Below are 21,033 nucleotides of genomic sequence, written 5' to 3' on the forward strand. Positions count from 1 at the left end.
GTTGGGGAGGGTGAGTGAAGAAAGGCAGGAGGGGAAATGAGGGGAAAAACAAACTTAGGGCCATAAGACAAGGCCATACAATTCTGCTGGATGTCTTCTTGCAGGTGGCCCCACTGTATCAGCCGTCTCCCTGATGAGGGCCCACCTCCACCTCTCACGGCACTGCCAGCAAATGGGGAAAGGGAGGCAAGAGGAGGGCTGGGCCATGGTGGTTTGTTTACCAATAGCACAGTCCTCCTGGGTCATGACACAGCCAGCAGCATCTGGCCCAGCTAAATATATCTCCTCTGCTGGCCTGGACCACACAGCCAGCCCCTGAAGGCCAGGGACCACCCGCTTGTCCCTCTGGGTTGGGCCCCGGGCCTCCTCCTGACCCCGGAGTTCTGTGTCCCCAGAGAGCCAAAGGCTAATCAGGGCCCAAACCAAATGCAATTGCTGGCTGAACCCAGGAAGATGGTTTCATTTGGATGGTCCCTCTGGGACTTATGGGGAGAAAATCCAAATTTTCCAGCAGTAAGACAACCAAATGGCCCATCTCCCTTCCATGGTGTATTTGCAGTCATTATGAATGTTTAGAAGAATATTTATTACTGTTCAGAAAACATTTTACTCTTTTTGCAGTACTTTCTTAACATTGCTGTATAATGTTAAATGGAAAAAAAGAGATACATAGTATGAATACAATCATGTATTTAAAAAGCATAGAAATATGTCTGGAAGGAATCACTAGGAACTGTCAACACAGTTTGTCTCCCAGGAGGGGAGCTGGGGGCCAGGGGCTGGGATGGAAGGGAGACTTTTTATTCTTATGCCCTTTTGTATGTTTTTGATTTTGAACTGTACAAATAATTACTTATTCATAAATAAGTCAAGTATATAATAAAATGCAGAGCTGCAAAACAAAAGTCCTGAGCACAGAGGCCCTGGATATCCTCTCAGAGGTTAAGAGCACTGATTTGGGTGATGGGCCATGCAGAGAGCTCCCTTTTTCTACCCAGAGGAAAAGCTGGCCCCATGCCCAGGTCAACCAGAATACCTGTTCTGTAAACCCAGAGCAGATATTGATACTCAGAATCTAATGTGAGGGATGGGAAAAGCCATACCTGCCTGAAAATATCTCCGCATGGTATCTGAATTTCTAGTCTATGCTTTTCCCTGACGTTCAGCTTCTCTAAAGTCCCCTTGAAAACATTCAGGTGTTGGGGTGGTGCTGCCTTGTCATCATTTTATCAGGAGAACTGAATTGAAATTGGAAGACAATTGTAAGAAAATTTTCTCTATGGGAAATATCTTACTTTCGTTTGGCTTTTGGGTTTTTTTCTAAATTTCCCTTAAAAACCTACTTCTTTTATTAAAGCACTTATAATAATTATATAAAAAATAACACATACTCATAATAGGAAGTTTGGAAAATACAGAATGGTATGAAGAGTTAAAACTCATTCATAATTCCACCATCGAAGAAAGTTTACTTTCTTCTAGTTCTTCTTACTACTCTATTAAAAACTTACATATATACATAAAAACATAAACCTCATCTATTTTGTGTCCTATTTTTTCAGCCTAAGATTGAATTGTAAGCGTTTTTCCTATGTCATCAGATACTCTAAAAGATATGATTTTTAATGGTCACTTAGTTCAACATAGTGATGTACAAAATTTATTTAACCAATTCTATGTCATTTCCATTTGGGTGGTTTCCAATTTTTTTGCTAAATTCTATTGTGCTGCCACAAGGCCTTTGTTTTAATTGCATACAAAACGGTCTTAAGCCAAGGAGTTATTGGTGAAACTCAACAGTTATGAGGAAGGGAGATTTTGACAAGACTCACTCTGGGTTCCTGCTCCATTCCCCTAGGGTTCAAAGCCCTGCCCTACATCACACTTGATTATTCCTGAAAATAGACCCCTAAAAGTAGAGTGGCTGGGCCAAAGGCATGGCCATTTCTTAAATTCCTGACACAGATTGTCAAACTGTCCTACACAAGGCCCTATCCCTTTTCATTCCCACCCTGGAACTGGGTGTGTGAAGCCTAAAGCCCCTTTTAAGAAACAGTATACAAAATTAAGCACAAAAGTGAATATTTAGAACAGAAAAAGAAAAAGACCTCAAAAATCATAAAATAACATTATTATATATAAATAGGTTGAAACATATGAAATTGCCATATTTGTAGATTAAAAAGCAGTTTCATGCTTTTCAACCTAAGATTTTTCCTCTTAAGTTTTTGGCTCCATCTTCTTTTTTTAATGTCTACGATCCTGTTTATTTGGAAAGTCTATGAAATGTGTCTACGCTGTAAACTATATATATTTTAAAAATTTATTTTATTTTTGGCTACACTAGAACTTGGTTGCTGCGCACGAAGTTGCAGCGAGTGGGGGCCACCCTTTAGTTGTGGTGCAGAGTGTAGGCTCTAGGATTCGAGGGCTTCAGTAAGTAGCAGCTTGAGGCCTCAGTAATTGTGGCTCAGGGCTCCAGAGCAGGGGCTCAGCAGCTGCAATGAACAGGCTTAGTTGCTACACAGCATATGGGCTCTCCCCAGACCAGGGATCAAGCTGGAGTCCCCTGTGTTAGCAGGCGGGTTCTTAACCATTGGGCCAACAAGTCAGTTAAGGATCACAGGAGAAGTTCAATTAAGTATCTAACTTTTAAGACAGTAGCGGCACCTTGTCCCCAGACTTTCCTCTTCCTATATTTCTGCAAAGCAGCACTAACCATGTAGATGAGGACAGAGCATGGAGATGGCAGAGAAAAAGGACGAAGAGAAACTTGGACCTTAAATGTGTAGTGAAAGTGTTAGTCGCTCAGTTATATCTGACTCTGTGCGACCCCATGGACAGAAGCCCATCAGGCTCCTCTGTCCTTGGGATTCTCCAGGCAAGAATACTGGGTCACTATGCCCTTCTCCAGAGGATCTTCCCAACCCCGGGATCAAACCTGGGTCTCCTGCATTGCAGGCAAATTCTTTACCATCTGATCCCCTGAAGGAAGTCCTGAAATGTGTAGAACATACTCAAATTCTTAAGGGAGAGATATATGGATTTTCCTTTTCATACTGTTCATGGGGTTCTCAAGGCAAGAATACTGAAGTGGTTTGCCAATCCCTTCTCCAGTGGACCACGTTTTGTCAGAACTCTCCACCATGACCCGTCCATCTTGGGTGGCCCTACAATGGCATGGCTCATAGTTTCACTGAGTTAGACAAGGCTCTGATCCAAGTGATCAGTGTGGTTAGTTTTCTGTAATTGTGGTTTCTACTCTGTCTGCCCACTGATGGATAAGGATAAGAGGCTTGTGGAAGCTTCCTAATGGGAGAGACTGACAGTGGGGGAATCTGGGTCTTGCTCTGATGGGCAGGGCCATGCTCAGTAAATCTTTAATCCAGTTTCTTTCTGTTGACAGGTGGGGCTGTGTTCCTTCCATGTAGTTTGGCCTGAGGCAAAACAACGGTAGGAGTAATGGCAGTAATGGAGACCTCCTTCAAAAGCATTTATGCCAGGACTGTTGTATTCAGTGCCTCTGACCCCACGGCAGACCACCGTGGACCCGTGCCTCTGCCGGAGACTCCTAGACGCTCACAGGCAAGTCTGGCTCAGTCTCTTGTGTGGCCACTGCGCCTTTCTCCTGGGTCCTGGTCTGCGCAAGGTTTTGTTTGTGCCCTCCACGAGTCTCTTTTCCCAGTCCTGTGGACGTTTTGTAATCAAATCCCACTGGCCTTCAAAGTCAAAATTCCCTGGGAGTTCTCAATCCCTTTGCTGGATCCCCAGCAAAGGAAATCTATTGTGGGCCCTAGAACTTTCATGACAGTGCGAGAACTTCTTTGGTATAATTGTTCTCCAGTTTGTGGGTTGTTTGCTCAGTGACTCTATGGTGGGGTTCACATGCCAAGCCTCCCTCTCTGCTACAGCCAGAGCCTTCATCCCCACTGCAGGTAGTCACTGCTGGCCCGTGGCTCCACAGGAGAGACTCAGACACTCAAAGGCAGGTCTGGCTCAGTCTCCCGTGGGGTCTCTGGGTCCTGGTGCACACAAGATTTTGTTTGAGCCCTCCGAACATCTGGTAGGTATGGGGTTTGATTCTAAATGTGATTTCATCTCTCCTACCATCTTGTTAGGGCTTCTCCTTTGCCCTTGGAAGTGGGGTATCTTTTTTTTTTGGTGGGATCCAACATTCTCCTGTTGATGGTTGTTCAGCAGTTAGTTGCAATTTTGGAGTTCTCACAGATGACCGCACATCCTTCTACTCTGCCATCTTGTGGATTCAAGATCAAACAAGTCAATCCTAAAGGAAATCAGTCCTGAATATTCATTGGAAGGACTGATGCTGAAGCTGAAACTCCAATACTTTGGCCCCCTGATGTGAAGAACCAACTCATTAGAAAAGACCCTGGTGCTGGAAAAGATTGAAGGCAGGAGGAGAAGGGGATGACAGATGATGAGATGGTTGGCATCACTGACGTGATGGACATGAGTTTGAGCAAGCTCCGGGGCTTGGTGATGGACAGGAAAGCCTGGTATGCTGCAGTCCATGGGGTTGCAAAGAGTCAGATAGGACTGAGTGACTGAACTGAACTGAACTGATATGGATTTACATCTTATTTAGAAATTGCATTTCTGGATCTTTCTTATAGATGGTATGCTGCCCTAACCAAAATAGATGATGACATTATTTGCTCAGAGAATTTATGGTCCAACCCATGGAGATCTGTAATTGAACAGTCCCTAGGGATGACCAGACTTTTCCCATAAAGGTGAAGCATGGGGGAATGGAGATTAGAGATCAGGTTCAATTACACTGGCCTTTGAGATCACCCAGTTAATTTTTCTTGCTCTGGCTGAACCCTAGTGATAGAATACATTTGTTTGCATTACCTCCAGCTCTTCCTTGGCAGAGCTGTTCCTAGGTGTTTAAGTTAATCAACTTTTTGGGGGGGTTTTTAAAAGAGAGATTAAAAAAATCTACAACCTTTAATGAACTGATTCAAACCAGAACAGCCAACCTAGAATACTGGGTTTATCCAGAACTCATGTACTAGAGCCCAGCAGAAGCCACAGGCATGCACTGAAGCTCAGTGTCTTTATTCCCAGGAAACTGGGCAGTTCCTCCTTCAGGATATTTACTTTTCCCTGGTTCAGAAGTTCTGAGCTAGGTTAAATGGCTTCTCGCCTCCAGTTTGGAAAAGGTAACTCTGAAAAGGGAGGTTAGATTTCGGCACAGACACTCAAGGGGCACAGGTTGTGTTCAAAGCAGACTCGAACAGCATACCAGTGTGGCTGCCAGCATGGCTTAGTGTTGGGCACATGGCAGTCTCAGCGAAGGGCACCAGATGCTTCTGTGACCCAGGTCCTCAGGAAGGGTGAAGATATGTTCAGAAGGGTTAAGCTGTGGTATTCAGAAAATCTCTTAAAAAGAGTCCTGTGCGTGCATGCTAGGTTGCTTCAGTTATGTCTGACCTTTTGAGACCCCACAGACTAGCCGACCAGACTCCTCTATGGGATTCTCCAGGCAAGAATACTCGAGTGGGATGCCATGTCCTCCTTCAGAGGATCTTTCCAACCCAGGGATTGAACCCTAGCCTCCCTGCGGCTCCTACACTGCAGGCAGGTTCTTTACCACTCAGCCACCTGGGAAGCCCTAACCGAGATAAATTCTGGTGTTTAAGGGGTTACACATCAGCTCTCTGAAAGACCAAGCTATTCAGATTCTGCATGAGAGGGTTCCTGCTGCCTTTTCCACACCCACGGGCTGAGGACAGACCGAGACCTCTGAAACTGCATGGCCCTTCTAATCCACTGCATCACCCCTCAGCCCCTCACACCCTCCACTGCCCTCCCTCCTCAGACTTTCCCAGGCAAGTGCCTTCATGATGACAAGGCATGAAGCTGCCTGGCATCTTCTAGGCCCTCTCACCTGGGAAATGTGAAGAAACAGCCCACATGTAAGCCTGATTCAGGGTGGGGTTTAGGGTGGTGGGTGCTGGTGCAGGGTTTGAGATGTTGAGTGTCCTTGGACGTTCTCCCAGAGCGCGGCTCTCAGGAGCAACAGCTGGGCTGGTGGTAGGGGATGGGGTGGGAGGGGGCTTAGAAAGCTCCCCATCATCTCCTGCAGCTGTGACCCTCTATGCCCCTGCTTCCTTTTCCCTTCAGAGGCTGTGCAGTCTGACTTCCAGTCCAGACTAGACCGAGAGGTCACCTCATCCCTTGGCCCAGGCATTCATTCTTGGCCCTTGGATCCCAGGACCTCAAAATCCCAAGGGGCAGGAGAGCAGAGAGGCACAGGCCCTGCAGGGGTGCTCCCTAGAGCCCCCGGGCCTTTGGGGAGACACTCTTCCCTCTCTAAGAGAGAGTCTCATGCTCAGGAATCTGTGTTTCTCTCAGCCAAGGTGCCAAGAACCGAAGACCAGGAACTCAGAACTGTGAAATGTATCCTGAGCTTTGTAATTCCCACTGTCTGGTTCTGCTTTTACCTGCTGTCTTTGTTTTGATGAACAAGAAAACCTTTACTATAAAAGGAAGCAAGATGCTCATTTTTCGCAGCAAGGCAACCCCCTCCAGTATTCTTGCCTGGGAAATCCAAAGGACAGAGGAGCCTGGTGGGCTACAGTCCATGGGGTCGCAAAGAGTTGGACACGACTGAAGCGATTTAGCACGCGTGCACACAACAGGAGAGAACCAAGAGGACACCTCCTGCAGCTGGAGGTAAAGGAGGGTAACTGGGATGAGAATGGGCGGCGACTGAGTCCCAGGACCTGATGCAAGGACAAAACAGGAGCACAGGAATTCAGGGGCCTGGTGATAAGGGAGGCACCCAGCTTCCACAAGGACCCAGGAAGTGGGTCTCAGGCATGTCATCCCTCCTCTTTTCCTTTCCTTCTGCCTCCCCCTACACCCAGCCCTGGGACTTTCCCCTGGGACTGGGATCTCTATAATCCAGCCATGGCACTATTTGCCCTGGACACTTCCAGGATGACAGAAGGGGTTATTCTTTTGAGGGCTGACATAGGTCAAGCTCCTGCCACCCTAGAGTCCTTAGGAACTTCCATGCAGGGACCTCCCCTCCAGGCAGATGCCTCTCTAGCAGCAGCATTTGCTACCATACAGCAAGCACTGGGGTGCACAGTTTTAAGACAACAAGCCCTGTGTTTTCTAGAACAGAGCCTGCTCTCCACAGCCAAGTAGTCTGAAAGCACCATGAAGGTGGCTGGCTGGGACAGCCAGCACCAACCAGGGCTGCCTCCCAAACTGCACGGCTTCACCACACTCTGGCAGACTCAGCAGGAGAGACCTGGCAAATTTCTCCATGCCCCTGAGAATGGCTTAGGAATTAGTTGAGAAAGCTGACTGGATGTAGCTGAAAATAGTGGGCCCAGGGATCACAGACTTTCCAGCAATGAAAAAAGCTACAGCTTGGTGATGACTATACAGGAAAGGGCAGCAGATCAGGGACCTTCCTTTATACCTAACGTGTTTAAAAGAGGTCTACCCAAGACAGAAAGGCCATGGAGAATAATCATGAATTGATAGATTTAAAGGCAAAAAAGTGAGAAAACATGTATGGGACCTAATTTTCCTGGAAATGCTAGTTTTTCATTTTCTCAGGTGGATTGAGTAATATAACATAAAATGTATTTCCTGCACAGGGCTTCCTGGCTGGGTGGGGCACACAAGCAGAGATCAGAGTTTATTCTGACAGGGCTGGAGGGGGTGCCAAGGCCTTGTTATTCCAGGTGTGGTCCAAGGCAAAGCAGCCATCACCTGAGGCATGTTAGAGATTCGGTTTCAGGTGTCATCCTAGACCTTCTGAAATTGAATATGCACTTCAAGAGGATGCAAGGTGATTCATATGTATATTAAACTTTGATAAGTATTACTTAAATAATTATCACTTATTAAATGTTCCAGGTTTTTTTTTTTTTTTTAAAAACCAAGCCTTTTTTTCCCTTTAGTTTAACGCCACACAAAATCTTAACCTGGCAGTAAAAGCAGAGCTGCTGTTTAATTTGGAGGGCCCACGTCCCTTTTCGCCTATCACTCACAAAAGCCCCTGAGGGATATCTGAGGATCTCTAAAACTCCAGGTCCAGGGGGTTTCCAGAGACTCCTGCATGGAGACTGTGCTAGAAAGCCCAGTGCAGTCTCCACATTTCCAGGGCTGTTCACAGGGACTCAGTCTTAAAATCTACTTACCTAAGGCCCCACAACTGGTTCATGTGGAGAGAGGACTCTAGTGGAAAGGATGGCCTGTGTTCCAGGCCTTCTGGAGGAATGATTCTAGCAGGTAGAATCCCTCAACAGCCCTCTTCTGTGTTTTAGGGACTGGTTCTTTGGGTTCATAGGTGAGTTGGGCTCTCACATGGGAGGCGGACAAGTGTTCATAAAGTGTGTAAGTTGGGGACAGGACTCAAGTTGTTAATGAGTTTGAAGCCTTCACTTTTAAGATTCAAGCTCCATCTATGAACCCTCAGGTAAGAGAGGGACAGGTGAGAGAAACATCAAGGCCATGAGCATCCCTGAATATGACATGTTAGCTGCTGCTTCAGGGACTGGATTGAAAATGCCTAACAGGGGAGCATGGCAGTGTGTCTGGAGAAAGAGATGACTGGAGAGCTCTGGTCCAGAACTCACATGCTTTTCAGGAGGAGGCTTTATCTAGCCTATCCACATCTGGGCGAAGCTATGCGAGGATGAGTTGTCAGGTCTATAGAGAGGTGACCACCGTTGACCTTGGTGCAGTCTGAACAGTCTTGTCACTGAGGGGCAGGCTAAGTAACGAGAACTAGAGAGGATCCATCCTAGTGGGCTTGTTGACCAGAAGCCACAGTGGTGACGACAACAGGGTATGGCTCATTGGAAAACTGACACAGGTTTGCTCTATGCAAGGCCATGGTCAAGTTTACCAGCAACAAAACAAGACCCAGCACGCATGACAGCGCTACTTAAGATCAGCAAAAGGAGGAAAAGGCTTACCCTTGTGACCAGGAAGCAGCAGATGCTCAGGAGCCAGCCCGCCCCTATCAAGGGTGTGCAGGGTGAGCCAAGGCCCAGGCGGCCACACAGCCAGCACAAACCCCGCTGGATGGTGACGCAAGAGTACATCACTGTCTTATGAAGCTCAATTAGAGAAATACTGCTAGCACAGGCTGGAGGGCTCTCTCTTCCCAACTGATCAGAGAGCTAAGTTTTCAAAGCCTGGATGTCTCTGGAATCCCTAGTTACATATTTCACTGTTTTCTTTCACGATTCTTACGACAGCTAACTCTGAGAACAGTGTTCATTTCACAGTTCCTCAGTATTTCTGCCAGCTTAACTGATAGTGGGTACTGCAACTGCAAATGGGGCAGGTTTCTGGGGTTTATATACACATATTTGTATACACATCACATTTCTAGAAACTGGGACCCTTAAGTTCCTATTAGTTGGGGATTCTATGTATAATACGTTGCTAGGATAACCTCTCACTTGTGGTTTTTGAAGAAAGAATGTGTCAGTTTTTAGACTGCCACTGTGTAAACCCCTAATGGTAGGCCCGGTCAAGCAGCCGACATTAAAGTCCTGGAGGCAAAGTCCAGAGTCATAAGGAGCCCACACCCCGAGGGCCCTGGCCTGTCAGGCACTTGGTCAAGCCACCCCTCTGATGGCTGGAGGCACATTCCTATGGCCATCAATGCCTACAGGGCACTCCTCGTCCCACTGACCACCTCTCTGATGATAAGAACGATCATGATGTCGGGGTTCTGCTTCCTCTTCATCCTGCCACTCTCCCCCAGGAGCCCTATGATGGCCCCAAGGAGAGGCAGCTGCAAAGACCACAGACACCTCAATTTACATAAAATTATCTCACTCCATTTTATTTAAGATTTTTCTCCAGTTAGTAAAAGAAAGATGTGTCTCTCTTTATACATATGTACAGGTTCAGTTATAAAAATAGACAGCACATTCAAAGAGAAAAAAAGGCTTGGCATTTTTCTGATTCCCTCTAAATAGCATCTGTACACAGGAGTCTGGGTTTGGGCAGGGGAATCTTAATGATTTAAATTAAATGATTCCCCTACCACCCCTACTCAAAAAAAAAGTTTAAAAAATCAATCTATCTAAACTCAATTCCGCGATTTTCAGGTGTGCAAATTAGAGGCGGACCCGCCCAGAAGCACCTGCTCCACCAGGGACATCAGGCTGGGGGTAGGCAGAAACACCTCCCATGTGAACACCACCCCTTTGCCGCTTCTGAAGGGAAGCGAGCTTGGGCTGGCGGGGCCAGGCTGGGAGGTGGGTGCTGAGCCTGCCCTTGCTCCATCCTCTCCATCTCACTCCACCATCCCTTCCTTTCTCAGTGCAATACAGACAGTGCATACAGCCAAGCAGGGGGCTGAAGGGCAAGGGCGGGGAGACTGTGCATTCAGGAGGGGAAAGGGGAGCCTGCAAGAGGGGCAGTGAGGCTGTCCTGCTGATTGAGGTGGCTCCTGGTCTCTTACTGGCTTCTGGGAGTCCCGGGGTGGGAGCTGCGGCTAGTTGCTGGTGGGACCTGAAGGTTCTCTGATGCGAACCATGCAGGGCAGGAGAGGAAATGCTGGGAAAACAACTGCCTCCACGCCTGCTGCCTCTAGCCTTGTGCCATCCTCACAGCCACCACCTTGTCCTATATTTGCTGCTCTCAGCCGTAACACTCTGGTGAATGGGTTTGGAGACTTGGGTTGCTCAGCTGAGAACGCCAACTACATGATTTCCTCCCTTCCGAGCCCCCCAGGAAATCACAGCCCTAAGAGAAGTCTCCACCGTGGAAGGCTCTTCACAGCACTTGTAGAGCCTTTGCAAGGGACATGGCCAGAGCTGAAGAGTGGAATGGGGATGGAGACTGTGTGCCTGAGCATCGAGACGGGGTCTCTGTCAGCCCTTCCCCAGTGTGAGGTTTAAGACTTGCCTATAAGGTCCTTTGAGAGGCTGTGGGTCTGATCCCTGTCCTTAGGCCTTTTTCCTACAGGCAACCCCAGAGCATTCCTCTAGAGACATGGATGATCCAAGTGCTCACACCAGCCACCTGCCTGTTTTTCCCTTGCTGCAGCTGGTCCTTGCTGCCCCGTGGCTTGGGATGGAAGATGCTGCACTGGGCAAGCTATCCACAGACCGCCTGCAGGCCAGGGCGTGAGCCCCTGTGTGGCTGAAGGAAGCTGGAGGGCCAGATGGTTACCGTCCTCCCGTGGGGTTGGTGCCTTTGCCCTGTTTGCGGACCAGGGAGTCTGGGGCTAGGCTGCTGGTCAAGTGGAGGCTCTTGGGAGTCCCAGGAAGATTATTTCCTTTGCCTAAAGGGGAGCTCAAGGGAGAAGAGGCGCTTGAAGGTCCAAAGTCAGCAAGGCCAGCAGGCCGAACGAGGGACGTCTGCAGAGGACTGCTGGCAGAGATTCCTGCGGGGAGAGAAAGACAGGCAAGAAGAGTGTAAGCGCCCATCCCACATGAACTGCCTCAGCACCTGACCCTGGTTCCTGGAGTCAGGTCTGGAGGTGAGGTTGTGGGGAACCCCGTACCACTTGTTGTTCCTATCAACTGTTTTTTCCTGTAAGAGAAAACCAATACCTGCCCAGCCCTCTCCACATTACTACATCTACAGGGAGCAGATGTCACCGAGGCACTCAAGAGCAGAGCACACGTTACCCGTTGGGAAGCCAAGGCTACAGGAAGAGCTGTGACAGGCACTGATGTGTTTTCTTATACAGGCCGGCTTCCTTCCTGGGACAGCACTTGTGAGCTGCTTCCTTCTTAATTTCAGATGTCCTCTACTCTGCAGTCCATCTGACCAGAGGGCACAAGGCTGCCCACTCTATCCTATGTCTACACATGCAGCTCTCGCGTTGCACACAGCCACACTGCTCTCTAAGACCTACTGCTTTTAAGGAGCTGGTTCAAATCTCCTGTACAGCAACTCTTTCTAACATTCCTAAAAAGGAATTCTACATGCTCGGTAGGCAGACTCGTGAATACTCTCACCCACAGTGGAGCTGTAGGCAATGACCGAATCCCTTGCTTTCCAAGCCCAGTCACCAAGCACTGCCAATGTTTCTTGTGACACTCTGCCTCCTGCTGCCTCTAGAAGAAAGCCTGATGAGTGTCATGTTTTGCCCCATGTGGGGGTGAAACCCTGCCACGGCAGCCTTAACTGTTGCCAGGACTGCTGTTTCCCAAGGATGTGATGAGCTGGCAAGAAGTTAAGAAACACAGGGCTAGGCTATTATACTTTACAGTTGTTGAACAAAGGAGAAAGGAGGAGAAAGGGGAGGTAAATGAACACTTATTGAGAACTTTCTATTCAATAATGCTTTTACTTGCTGCAACATCCTAAATTTTAAGCATGTGTTCTGAATGGAGAGCAGTGCCCGAACGGCAAGTGCTGCCCTTCTCACCACTCTGACCGCCCATGGTCACACGTCTGACGAGCTTCTGCCCATCAGGTCTTTCCAACCTTGACTCCCACAGGCCCTTTGCAGCACAGTCTGACTGACCTGCTTGGTGACCTCCAATATGCCTAGGTCGTTAAAACCTCTGTCACCAGTGGAAATCCTTTGTCAACCTTCTCTTTCCTTCTGAGTCTGGAAGCTTAGTCATCAAGTACATAGTTCTTCCTCCTTCTGATCTACTACAATTAAGGTCTTTCCTCTTCTCTCACTCAATGGTAACATACTACCTTCTACTGCCACTAAACACATTCCAGGCATGGCTTCCTTGTCTCATTTTCATTATATATTCAGGTACGGGGTCCATGTGTTATACTCCCATGCACACAGGTGTTGGGTTTTGTGTGTGTGTGTGTGTTTTGGCACAGTGTGGTTTGTGGGCTCTTAGTGGGATCTGAACCCAGGCCCTCAGCAGTGACAGCAGAGACCTAACCCATGGACCACTAGGGAAATCCCTACAGCAGATGTTTAATCCTAAGGTGGTGGCTCACAAAGCTGAAAGTTGCTGAGTTGTGTCCGACTCTTTTCGACCCTGTGGACTATACAGTCCATGAAATTCTTCAGGCCAGAATACTGGAATGGGTAGCCTTTCCCTTTTCCAAGGGATCTTCCCAACCCAGGTCTCCCACATTGCAGGGGGATTCTTTACCAGCTGAGCCAAAAGGGAAGCCCAAGAATATTGGAGTGGGTAGCCTACCCGTTCTCCAGCAAATATTCCCAACCCAGGAATCAAACTGGGGTCTCCTGCATTGCAGGCGGATTCTTCACCAACTAAGCTACTGGGTAACTGTTAACTATACTAGTCTGCACTACAGAAATGTAATTATTAAAATGTGAGTCGGGGGAAAAAATCAGTTCTCAAAGCAGGAGAAATGTTTAAGCAACATTGTCAAGAAATTCACCTTTTTGTTTTTCAGTTACTTCCACTCTGAAGGCAGCACTACACTAGGTCACAAGAGCACAGGGAGTGTCAGGACCACTTGGTACAGAGGCGCGCTCCAACACGGGCTCTGGGCCCAGGGGTCCTGCCTGCTCTACCTGGCAGAATGCTCAGCAGCCCTCCAGCCTGGCCCCAGCCAGAACGGCGCCTCAGTCCCTAGGGGCCCCGCACCTTTAGACACGTTGTACCCGTATGCAGCATAGGCCGCGGCGGAGGCTGCGGCAGCCCCTGCTTTGGCTCCTGCCATGGCGGCAGCACTGCCTGCAGTGGACTTCCGGCTCCGGCCCTTCCCGGCTCCTTTGGCTGTGCTCCCCGAACCTTTAGGGCGGCCTCGGCTTCGGGCTGAATGACCACGTCCTGCGGCTGGCATTTCCTGAATGGAAATCCCTGTGGGAACAAATTGGTCAAGAGGGGAAAGAAAATCAATTTCTTATGTGTGACGAGAATCTTCTCCTGGACACAGAAGATGGCTTTCGGAGTGTTTTGTTTCAGGACTCCTAGGGAGGTCTATGTCCCAATCTAATGGCTGAGCCACACAGTCACACAGCATTAGTAAGAACTGTGAGTAGCTACAATGGCCTGACACGTCAAGTTGCTCTTCATTCTCTAAGAGTGGCGCCATTGCTCCTGATTTTTTCTTTGAACTGGGTCATTACTAAACGAACTCTGGGGGTATGCTACTCGTGATTCACCTGCACAATCCAATGCTCTCCTGCCTTGGGGAATCGACTTTTACTCCCAAGTTGCAAACCTAGAGGGACTCAAGAAATAGCAGCAACACTGGGCCCCAAAGAACAAAGAGCGGAAAGGCCCGGAGAAGTTAACTATAACTAAAAACTAGCCAAAATACGGGTGAAATATGAAGAACAGGAATGGCTAGAAAACAAAGAAGTTCGAAATCTTTATGAAGTTCTTATTTTGTTTTCCTTAAGCCTTCTCATTCTCCCTTTCACTTGAATAGGCTAGTAAAACAAAGAGACTTCAAATGTTTTCTGCTCTACTCCACTCTTCTTTAAAGGAGGTAGAAAATGCCATTATCTGAGAAGGAACCAGGACCTCGCCCAAGTGGCAGGGACAGCTGCATCACTCACCATTCACAGTGTCTGAGACAGAGCCCGTTATGGAAGCAGGAGAGTTGGTGGCTCGGGACTGAGGGGCTGAGGAGGCGGGGTCGTCCACAATGACCAGCATGTCGCTGCTGCTCTCATCGGGGGGAATGGAGCCGGTGTGCAGCTCACTGCTGATGGAGATCTAGAGGCGGAAGGGTCATGATCACCACTCCTCTCAGAGCCTTCAGCCCTTGTGCCTCAGTGAGGACATGCTTCCTAGGCCTCCCCACCATTCCCTCTCCTCCCTGGCATCACTCCTGAGATTCAGACCCCCTACTGTGGCTCTGGAGAAGGCAGTTCGCCTTCATTTGCTTTTCTCCTGATGGATTCCTTGTGAAACCCCCTTTACAAGGCAGGCAAATCCCCCAAAAAGCAAAAGCTACCCAGTAAGGACACAGCCCCCATTGCTGCGATGAAGGCATCACTAATAAAAGGAGCCTCACCTCACTGAAAGGGCTGGGCATGGCTGAGTCCACGCTGATGAAGGAGTCGTCCCCATCCGCAGAGAGATTGGAGTTATCAGCTGAGGGAACAAATGGGATCACCAGGTTCATACCCTCCTTTCTCCTTTTGCCATCCAATTCATCTTCTTTTTTCTTCTGGGAACACACAAATCAAGAAATACAGAAAAAAACATGAGGCTAGGCACTGAGAGAAAAGTAGGGTTGGAGAAGAAAGTGATGACAGATATTTGACTCTTTGTAAACGTCTAAGTTTCACTTTATTCAATTAGCATATTATTAAAAAAGAAAAAAATCCCAAGGAAGGAGGAAAGGAATCACTTAGTACAAGTTCATGCATATTCTACCATAATAATACAGAGCTGAAAGGCCAGTCACACTGAATGGAGCTGTGCCAAACAGAATCCGAACAGGGCGAGGGTCGGTCAGCTTCCAGGGCAGCCTCGCAGCACTTTTCAGGCTGAACCAATGCAGCCCCACAAGCGGGAGAGCCCCTGCTCTTAGTTTATTTTTGCACATCTGTTTTTACTCTGCCTTCTTTTTAAATATGCATAAGGGGAATGAAGGTTCTTCTCATACACAAGGAATACTGAAGTGGCTTTTCATTACCTCCTCAATTTACACGAAAATGCTTAAGCACTGAATGACTGAGCTACACCGAACAGTGCTAGAGCCAAGTTCAGCAGGGCTTTGTCACAGGTTAGCGACGTGGAATCAGAGTGTGCTTAGAAAATTGTGGGAATCACATTCATCCACTGCACCTAACAGCACTTGTATCTAGAATCTGTTAGGGTTAATATGGTATGTCTTTGGGGCGTCCCTGGTGGATCAGATGGTAAAGAATCTGCCTGCAATGTAGGAGACCTGGGTTCGATCCTTGCGTCGGGAAGATCCCCTGAAGAAGGAAATGGCAACCCACTCCAGTATTCTTGCCCGGGAAATCCCATGGACAGAGGAGCCTGCTGGGCTACGGTGCACGGGTTCGCAGAGTCGGACATGACTTAGGGACTAAACAACAATAAAGACTAGCTTATGATAAGGATTACTGGCATGTGTGCAGAAACAGCAAGACAGGAAGAAATGGAGGGGAACTACATCCCATGTTGCAGCTAGGCTGGTGGGCTCAAGCAGGAAATGTCAGAAGGGATACAAAAACAAAAACAAAGCAAAAAACAGCTCAGCCCAAATCCTTGGCACGAACTGGAGAAAGATGAATAGCGTGACAGTGATTTAATTTTCCAGTAGTAGATGATACTAGAAGAATTGTGGCAGACGGGCTGGATCTAATGACCTCTTAGGCCCTTTTTAAGATTCTGCAGAATCTAATAATCTAACATTCATCTTACTCACATTTGGACTTAAGCTTTTAAAAAAAGTCCCAGCAAAAGGTTTCTACAATTACATGTGACCACAGACCCATATAATATAATTATGTCTGTGTGGGGAGTACAACCCTACCAAGGCTGCATTTCTCTTGCTCGATCGTCAGTCAGGACAGAACTGTTACATAACACACACAGATGGAGCTGGATACCAACCAGCAACCAAGATGACAAGCCTGTATTCTATAGTCTTTTCTGGAAGGACCACTCAGCACCCCCATCAGCCCCAGTCCACCACCCCAACTTGACATACCTTCTCTGCGTACTTTTCCCGCTTGCGCTTGCGTTCTTTAACTCGGTTGGTTTCCTCCTGCTGGCGTTTCTCTTCTTGCCGAAGTCTCACTATCAAGAAAATTTTAAGATCTAATGAAGCACCTGTGGCAATGTTGATACTTATTCTCTGAAACTAAGGTGGGCTTATTCTTTGATATTATGATTCAAGGTATGACTTCCATCCATTTAAGGCAGGCAGGTAACTGGTGGTTTCCTAACTTGGAGAACGAACAGAGTTCCTTGGGTTCTAAACAGTTTTGGGGTTCAGACCATGATTCAGTCTCATTGTCATGGGCCTTTCCATGCCTTTCCTTTTCCCTTTTCTTTTCAGCCTTTTAATATCTGTGCACTGCACAGATCAAGATGGTTACAGAGTCCTGAAAGGTTTTCAGAAGGCGGTGGCACACGTGAGCACCATAAGAAAGGTGCTTCAGCACATTTTTTGATGTGATGCTGTCCACGCCTGCAGAAGTTTACAAGGTTAAGTCTGAAACCCACTTTCTGGCTTCTCAAAAGCCAGAAATACTGGGAGAAGGGTCTGAATATTACATACGGCAGTGTGCTTTTCCAACTTTTCCATTAATTTCACAAAAATATTTCTCTGGACAGAAGAGAGTAAATTCATTACTGCTGAGGAAATCTAGGAGGTAGCCTTCCTGTACACATTTATTTGAAGTCGTATTACTCTTAAAATACACCTATTTCCTTATACTCCGTAACATATCCTTGTATGAGCTTTAAAACAAACTATTAACCAAAAAAGTGTTTCTCCTCAAACACAGTCTGGCTTTGTCTACCCTTGGGACATAGTCAAGGGCCCTTTCATTTTCAGATACGTGGAGCCAGAGGAATCATCTCTGTAAGGACAGCACATTAATAAGAGGTCTAGAGTACGTACATTTCTTTTCCAACTCTTCATCGTCTAGAAGAAGACTAACCACCTCTTTGGGTTTCAAGGTATCTGGTTTGAAGTTTCCACCAGAAATCACCATCCGTTGAATCTAATCCAAAGCAAAAAAAAAAAAAAAAAAAATCACCGATAGGCATCTGTTCCCTTATGGAAAATATCCAAAAAGAAAGAAACATGTTTCTCAATCTGTAATTCTGGTAAGGCCCCTGGATTTCCTATTTTTTTTTTCATTCATGTGACAGGCTCACCCAGGTCATTTGTGCCAACAGAAAGGACAATGAGAACGTCTTTGCTTGAAACTGTTGATATCTGTAAGATCCAATTATATTGAATCAAGAAGGAAAAGAACCAAAAATGATAATTTCTTTAGAAACTAGCAAATTAAGCATACAGCTCAGAGGCCGATCACACCGAGAATACCAGGGCAGGAACAACGGCCATTTCTTCCTCCCATGAACATGAAACTATGTCAAAAACAAGGGCCACAACTGGGGTCTTCTTCAAATGAACGACAGGAGAATACAGGGTGTAGATACCGTTCCAGAAGAAAAGGAGTGAGGAGTGGCTAAGCCAGTGCACGCTGCTTTTGTACAGACTTCATTTTATCTTCTAGTCACAAGAAGTTTCAGCGCTTTCGGGACCAGGGAAAGCCGAGCGTCTGCGTCTCGGTCAGTCACTGTGGCTGAACTACTTTCTCTGCCAGCACAGTGCCTCCTTTGCCTTCTGCTTACCTCGCTCTTCTCCTTGGCTCGCTGCAGAATGCGTTCTTCAATGGTGCCCTTACAGATGAGTCGGTAGACGGTAACCTGCTTTGTCTGCCCCAAGCGGTGGGCCCTGTCCATGGCCTGCTGGTCTACAGTGGGGTTCCAATCGCTATCGTAAAAAATCACCTGTGCAGGCAGGACAAGAATACAGCAAAGACTGAGGCGCTCTCAGGGCAACACCAGGAATTCTGACAGCAACCCAGCCATTCGTCTATTTCAACACTTTGATACCAGATTTTTTTCTATGATATAAAGATGAAAGATATCTACTCATAAAACCAAGCCATTCCTTCACCTGCTCTGGGTGAAAGACTCTGAGGGTTAAAAAGAGAGTGGCAACAATATTAACACTTAACATCCAGGGCTTACTATTTGCCAATCATTGCACTAGATGTTTTATGTGTATTAACTCACTTAAATTCCACTACCATATGATTTAGTCACTATTAAAAACCCCTACTTTATATAAATAGATGAGGAAACTGAGACTCAGGGAACTCAAGAGACTTTATCCAAGATCACACAGGCTAAATAAGCAGTGGGCCTGGGATGTGAAATTCTTCTTTTTAACCCTAAGCCTACCTTGGTAAGAGACAGGCATGGCTTTCCTGGCATTCTCAGGTTCCCATTAACAGGGTCATTTCCTGTCTCTTGAATTTCAGGCAAGAAATGTTTAAAGGGTTCTCTGGAAGCTACTTCTAGTTTGCTAAACAACAAACACAAAGAACAAAATGTACTCCCTACTCCCCTGACCCATAGGTGATCCTAAAACCAGTAGAATCTTGGATCTTCAGTCCTGAAGCTACTATCAACACAGTGGATCTCTTAAAAGAAAGCCAGTTCAAAGTTACCCTCATTGCTCATGTGTCTTCCTCTACGTTCAACCAAGTCACCAAATCTAGCTAGAACTTCTTCAGAAACAAACCCATTCTTTCTATATTCCCACTGTCCTTCTCCTGGACCAGGATCTCACCATCTACATCTGGCTCACTGATGCTTCAGTGGGCTGCTGTCTATGGGGTCGCACAAGAGTCAGACACGACTGAAGCGACTTAGCAGCAGCAGCAGCAGCAGCTATATACCAAGACGACTTCACTTTTATTCTTTCCTACCTCTTCCGTTTTGTCAGATAGTTCTCTTTGGTATCCCTCACTTATGTTAGTTTGACTGTACCACTTCTTGCTCAAGCTGATTTTCTGACTTAGACCTCCCTGATCTCTCCTGCCTGTAACAATGTTTCCTTTTCCTATTCCTTATGAATTCCTATTAGAAATTACAATGGTCGAAACCTGTTAAGCACTTAAAACAGATGTGCATACATATCTCACTAAATTTTCATAAAAACCTGATATATTTCCTTCATCTCATAAATTAGGAAGACTGGCCTGAGTTCACAGTCTTAATAGTCTCCTTTTAGAAGCTGCACTATTAGCAAAATGTTGCATTGCCTATCCTGGTCCAAGCTCCCACGTAATCACTATTTTCTAAAGGTATCTGATTATTTCATATGTATTATGTATTTTACAAATTTTCCCGCCTAGTGCTATTGGAGGACAGACACCATCCACCAGAACAAAGTAAAATTCTACAAATACTAGTCAATTGATACTAGAATCTCTAAGATGTGATCCAAACTAGAAAAAGCGCTAAAATGTAAGCAAAAGAGTAATTCATCTCTCTTGACACTGTTCCTCTAGATGCTTTTTCCATTGCTTAACACTACTTCCCTGGTGGCTCAGATGGTAAAGCGTCTACCTAGAATGCCGGAGACCCGGTTCAATCCCTGGGTTGGGAAGATCTCCTGGAGAAGGAAATGGCAACCCACTCCAGTATTCTTGCCTGGAAAATCTCATGGACGGAGGAGCCTGGTAGGTTATGGTCCATGGGGTCGCAAAGAGTTGGACAAGACTGAGCGACTTATGACTTATGACTAACACTATTCCTAAGTAATTTATTTTCTCATTTAATAATGGAAGCAATTCTTTTGCCATTTTCTGCAGAACTCACTTGATGTGAGGATGGATAAAAGGCATCAGCATTTTTAATGTTTTTTCCTCTAATAGTAAGAACCCCCACTGGCTCTTTCTTATGGAGCTCCTTTTGTCTTGCTCTCATATGAGGTATAATTCCTCAACTTGTAGTGTAAGTTAGAATCCTTGAGGAAAAAGAAATTACAAACTGCCTGCCAAAGAAAGAAAATCATTATGAAAGCTTATTGTTAAGCCAGTGTCCACAGATCTAGGATCTGGAAGTATACATTTGTCACTTGTTAGAGGAATACAGAAAACCTGACCACAGGACATTTTGGAACTTCAACAGGATAGGCAAAATTCTAGAAAATTCAGTTTAAACTTTCAGGGAGAACAAAGGAAGAGAGGACAGAGTTAATGCAAGTGAGACCTCCAACTGAATTGGGGTGGAGGCAACTGTTTGCCCAACAAACCTAACATGACTGCATATGTGGAAAATGAGAGTTGATGTCACACCCAAAAGACAGTACCTTCAGTAGTCCAAGCCTAAGGCAACGAATAGTTCAGCATGAACTCATAATGGGCAACCCTATATTATGAATCATTTCAGAAGTGTTTCCTCCATATTTACATTTTTCCTAGAAGTCTCAGTGGCAACCAAACCTGACTCAACTTGGGTTCTTTTGAGGTCATCAACAGTAAGAAGATTGGAGCCTAAGGAGATAGGTTTGCAATTTAACTTTCAAGTCCCCTCTTTCCCCAGTTTAGTGGCTTTTATC

The 21,033-nt window shown here is 46.6% G+C and overlaps 1 protein-coding gene across 2 annotated transcripts in view; it reads right to left on the reverse strand.

Moving 5' to 3' along the window:
• Positions 1-9,848: 9,848 nt before the first annotated feature.
• Positions 9,849-21,033, reverse strand: part of INO80 (INO80 complex ATPase subunit) — a 91,996-nt gene continuing 80,811 nt past the window's right edge. The window contains exons 29-35 of one of the 2 annotated variants that reach the window (XM_052646168.1): positions 18,252-18,410; positions 17,509-17,611; positions 16,591-16,679; positions 14,938-15,090; positions 14,477-14,636; positions 13,557-13,772; positions 9,849-11,401 (exon numbers count right to left, since the gene is read on the reverse strand). In XM_052646168.1, the coding sequence (XP_052502128.1) occupies positions 11,184-11,401; positions 13,557-13,772; positions 14,477-14,636; positions 14,938-15,090; positions 16,591-16,679; positions 17,509-17,611; positions 18,252-18,410 (1,098 nt within the window). In that variant the 3' untranslated portion in view covers positions 9,849-11,183. Of the gene's footprint in view, positions 11,402-13,556; positions 13,773-14,476; positions 14,637-14,937; positions 15,094-16,590; positions 16,680-17,508; positions 17,612-18,251; positions 18,411-21,033 lie in introns of both variants that reach the window. The other variant, XM_052646167.1, reaches the window with a different exon arrangement.

This window comes from Budorcas taxicolor, chromosome 10 (assembly GCF_023091745.1).
Source record: "Budorcas taxicolor isolate Tak-1 chromosome 10, Takin1.1, whole genome shotgun sequence".
In the NCBI taxonomy this organism is placed as follows: domain Eukaryota; kingdom Metazoa; phylum Chordata; class Mammalia; order Artiodactyla; family Bovidae; genus Budorcas; species Budorcas taxicolor.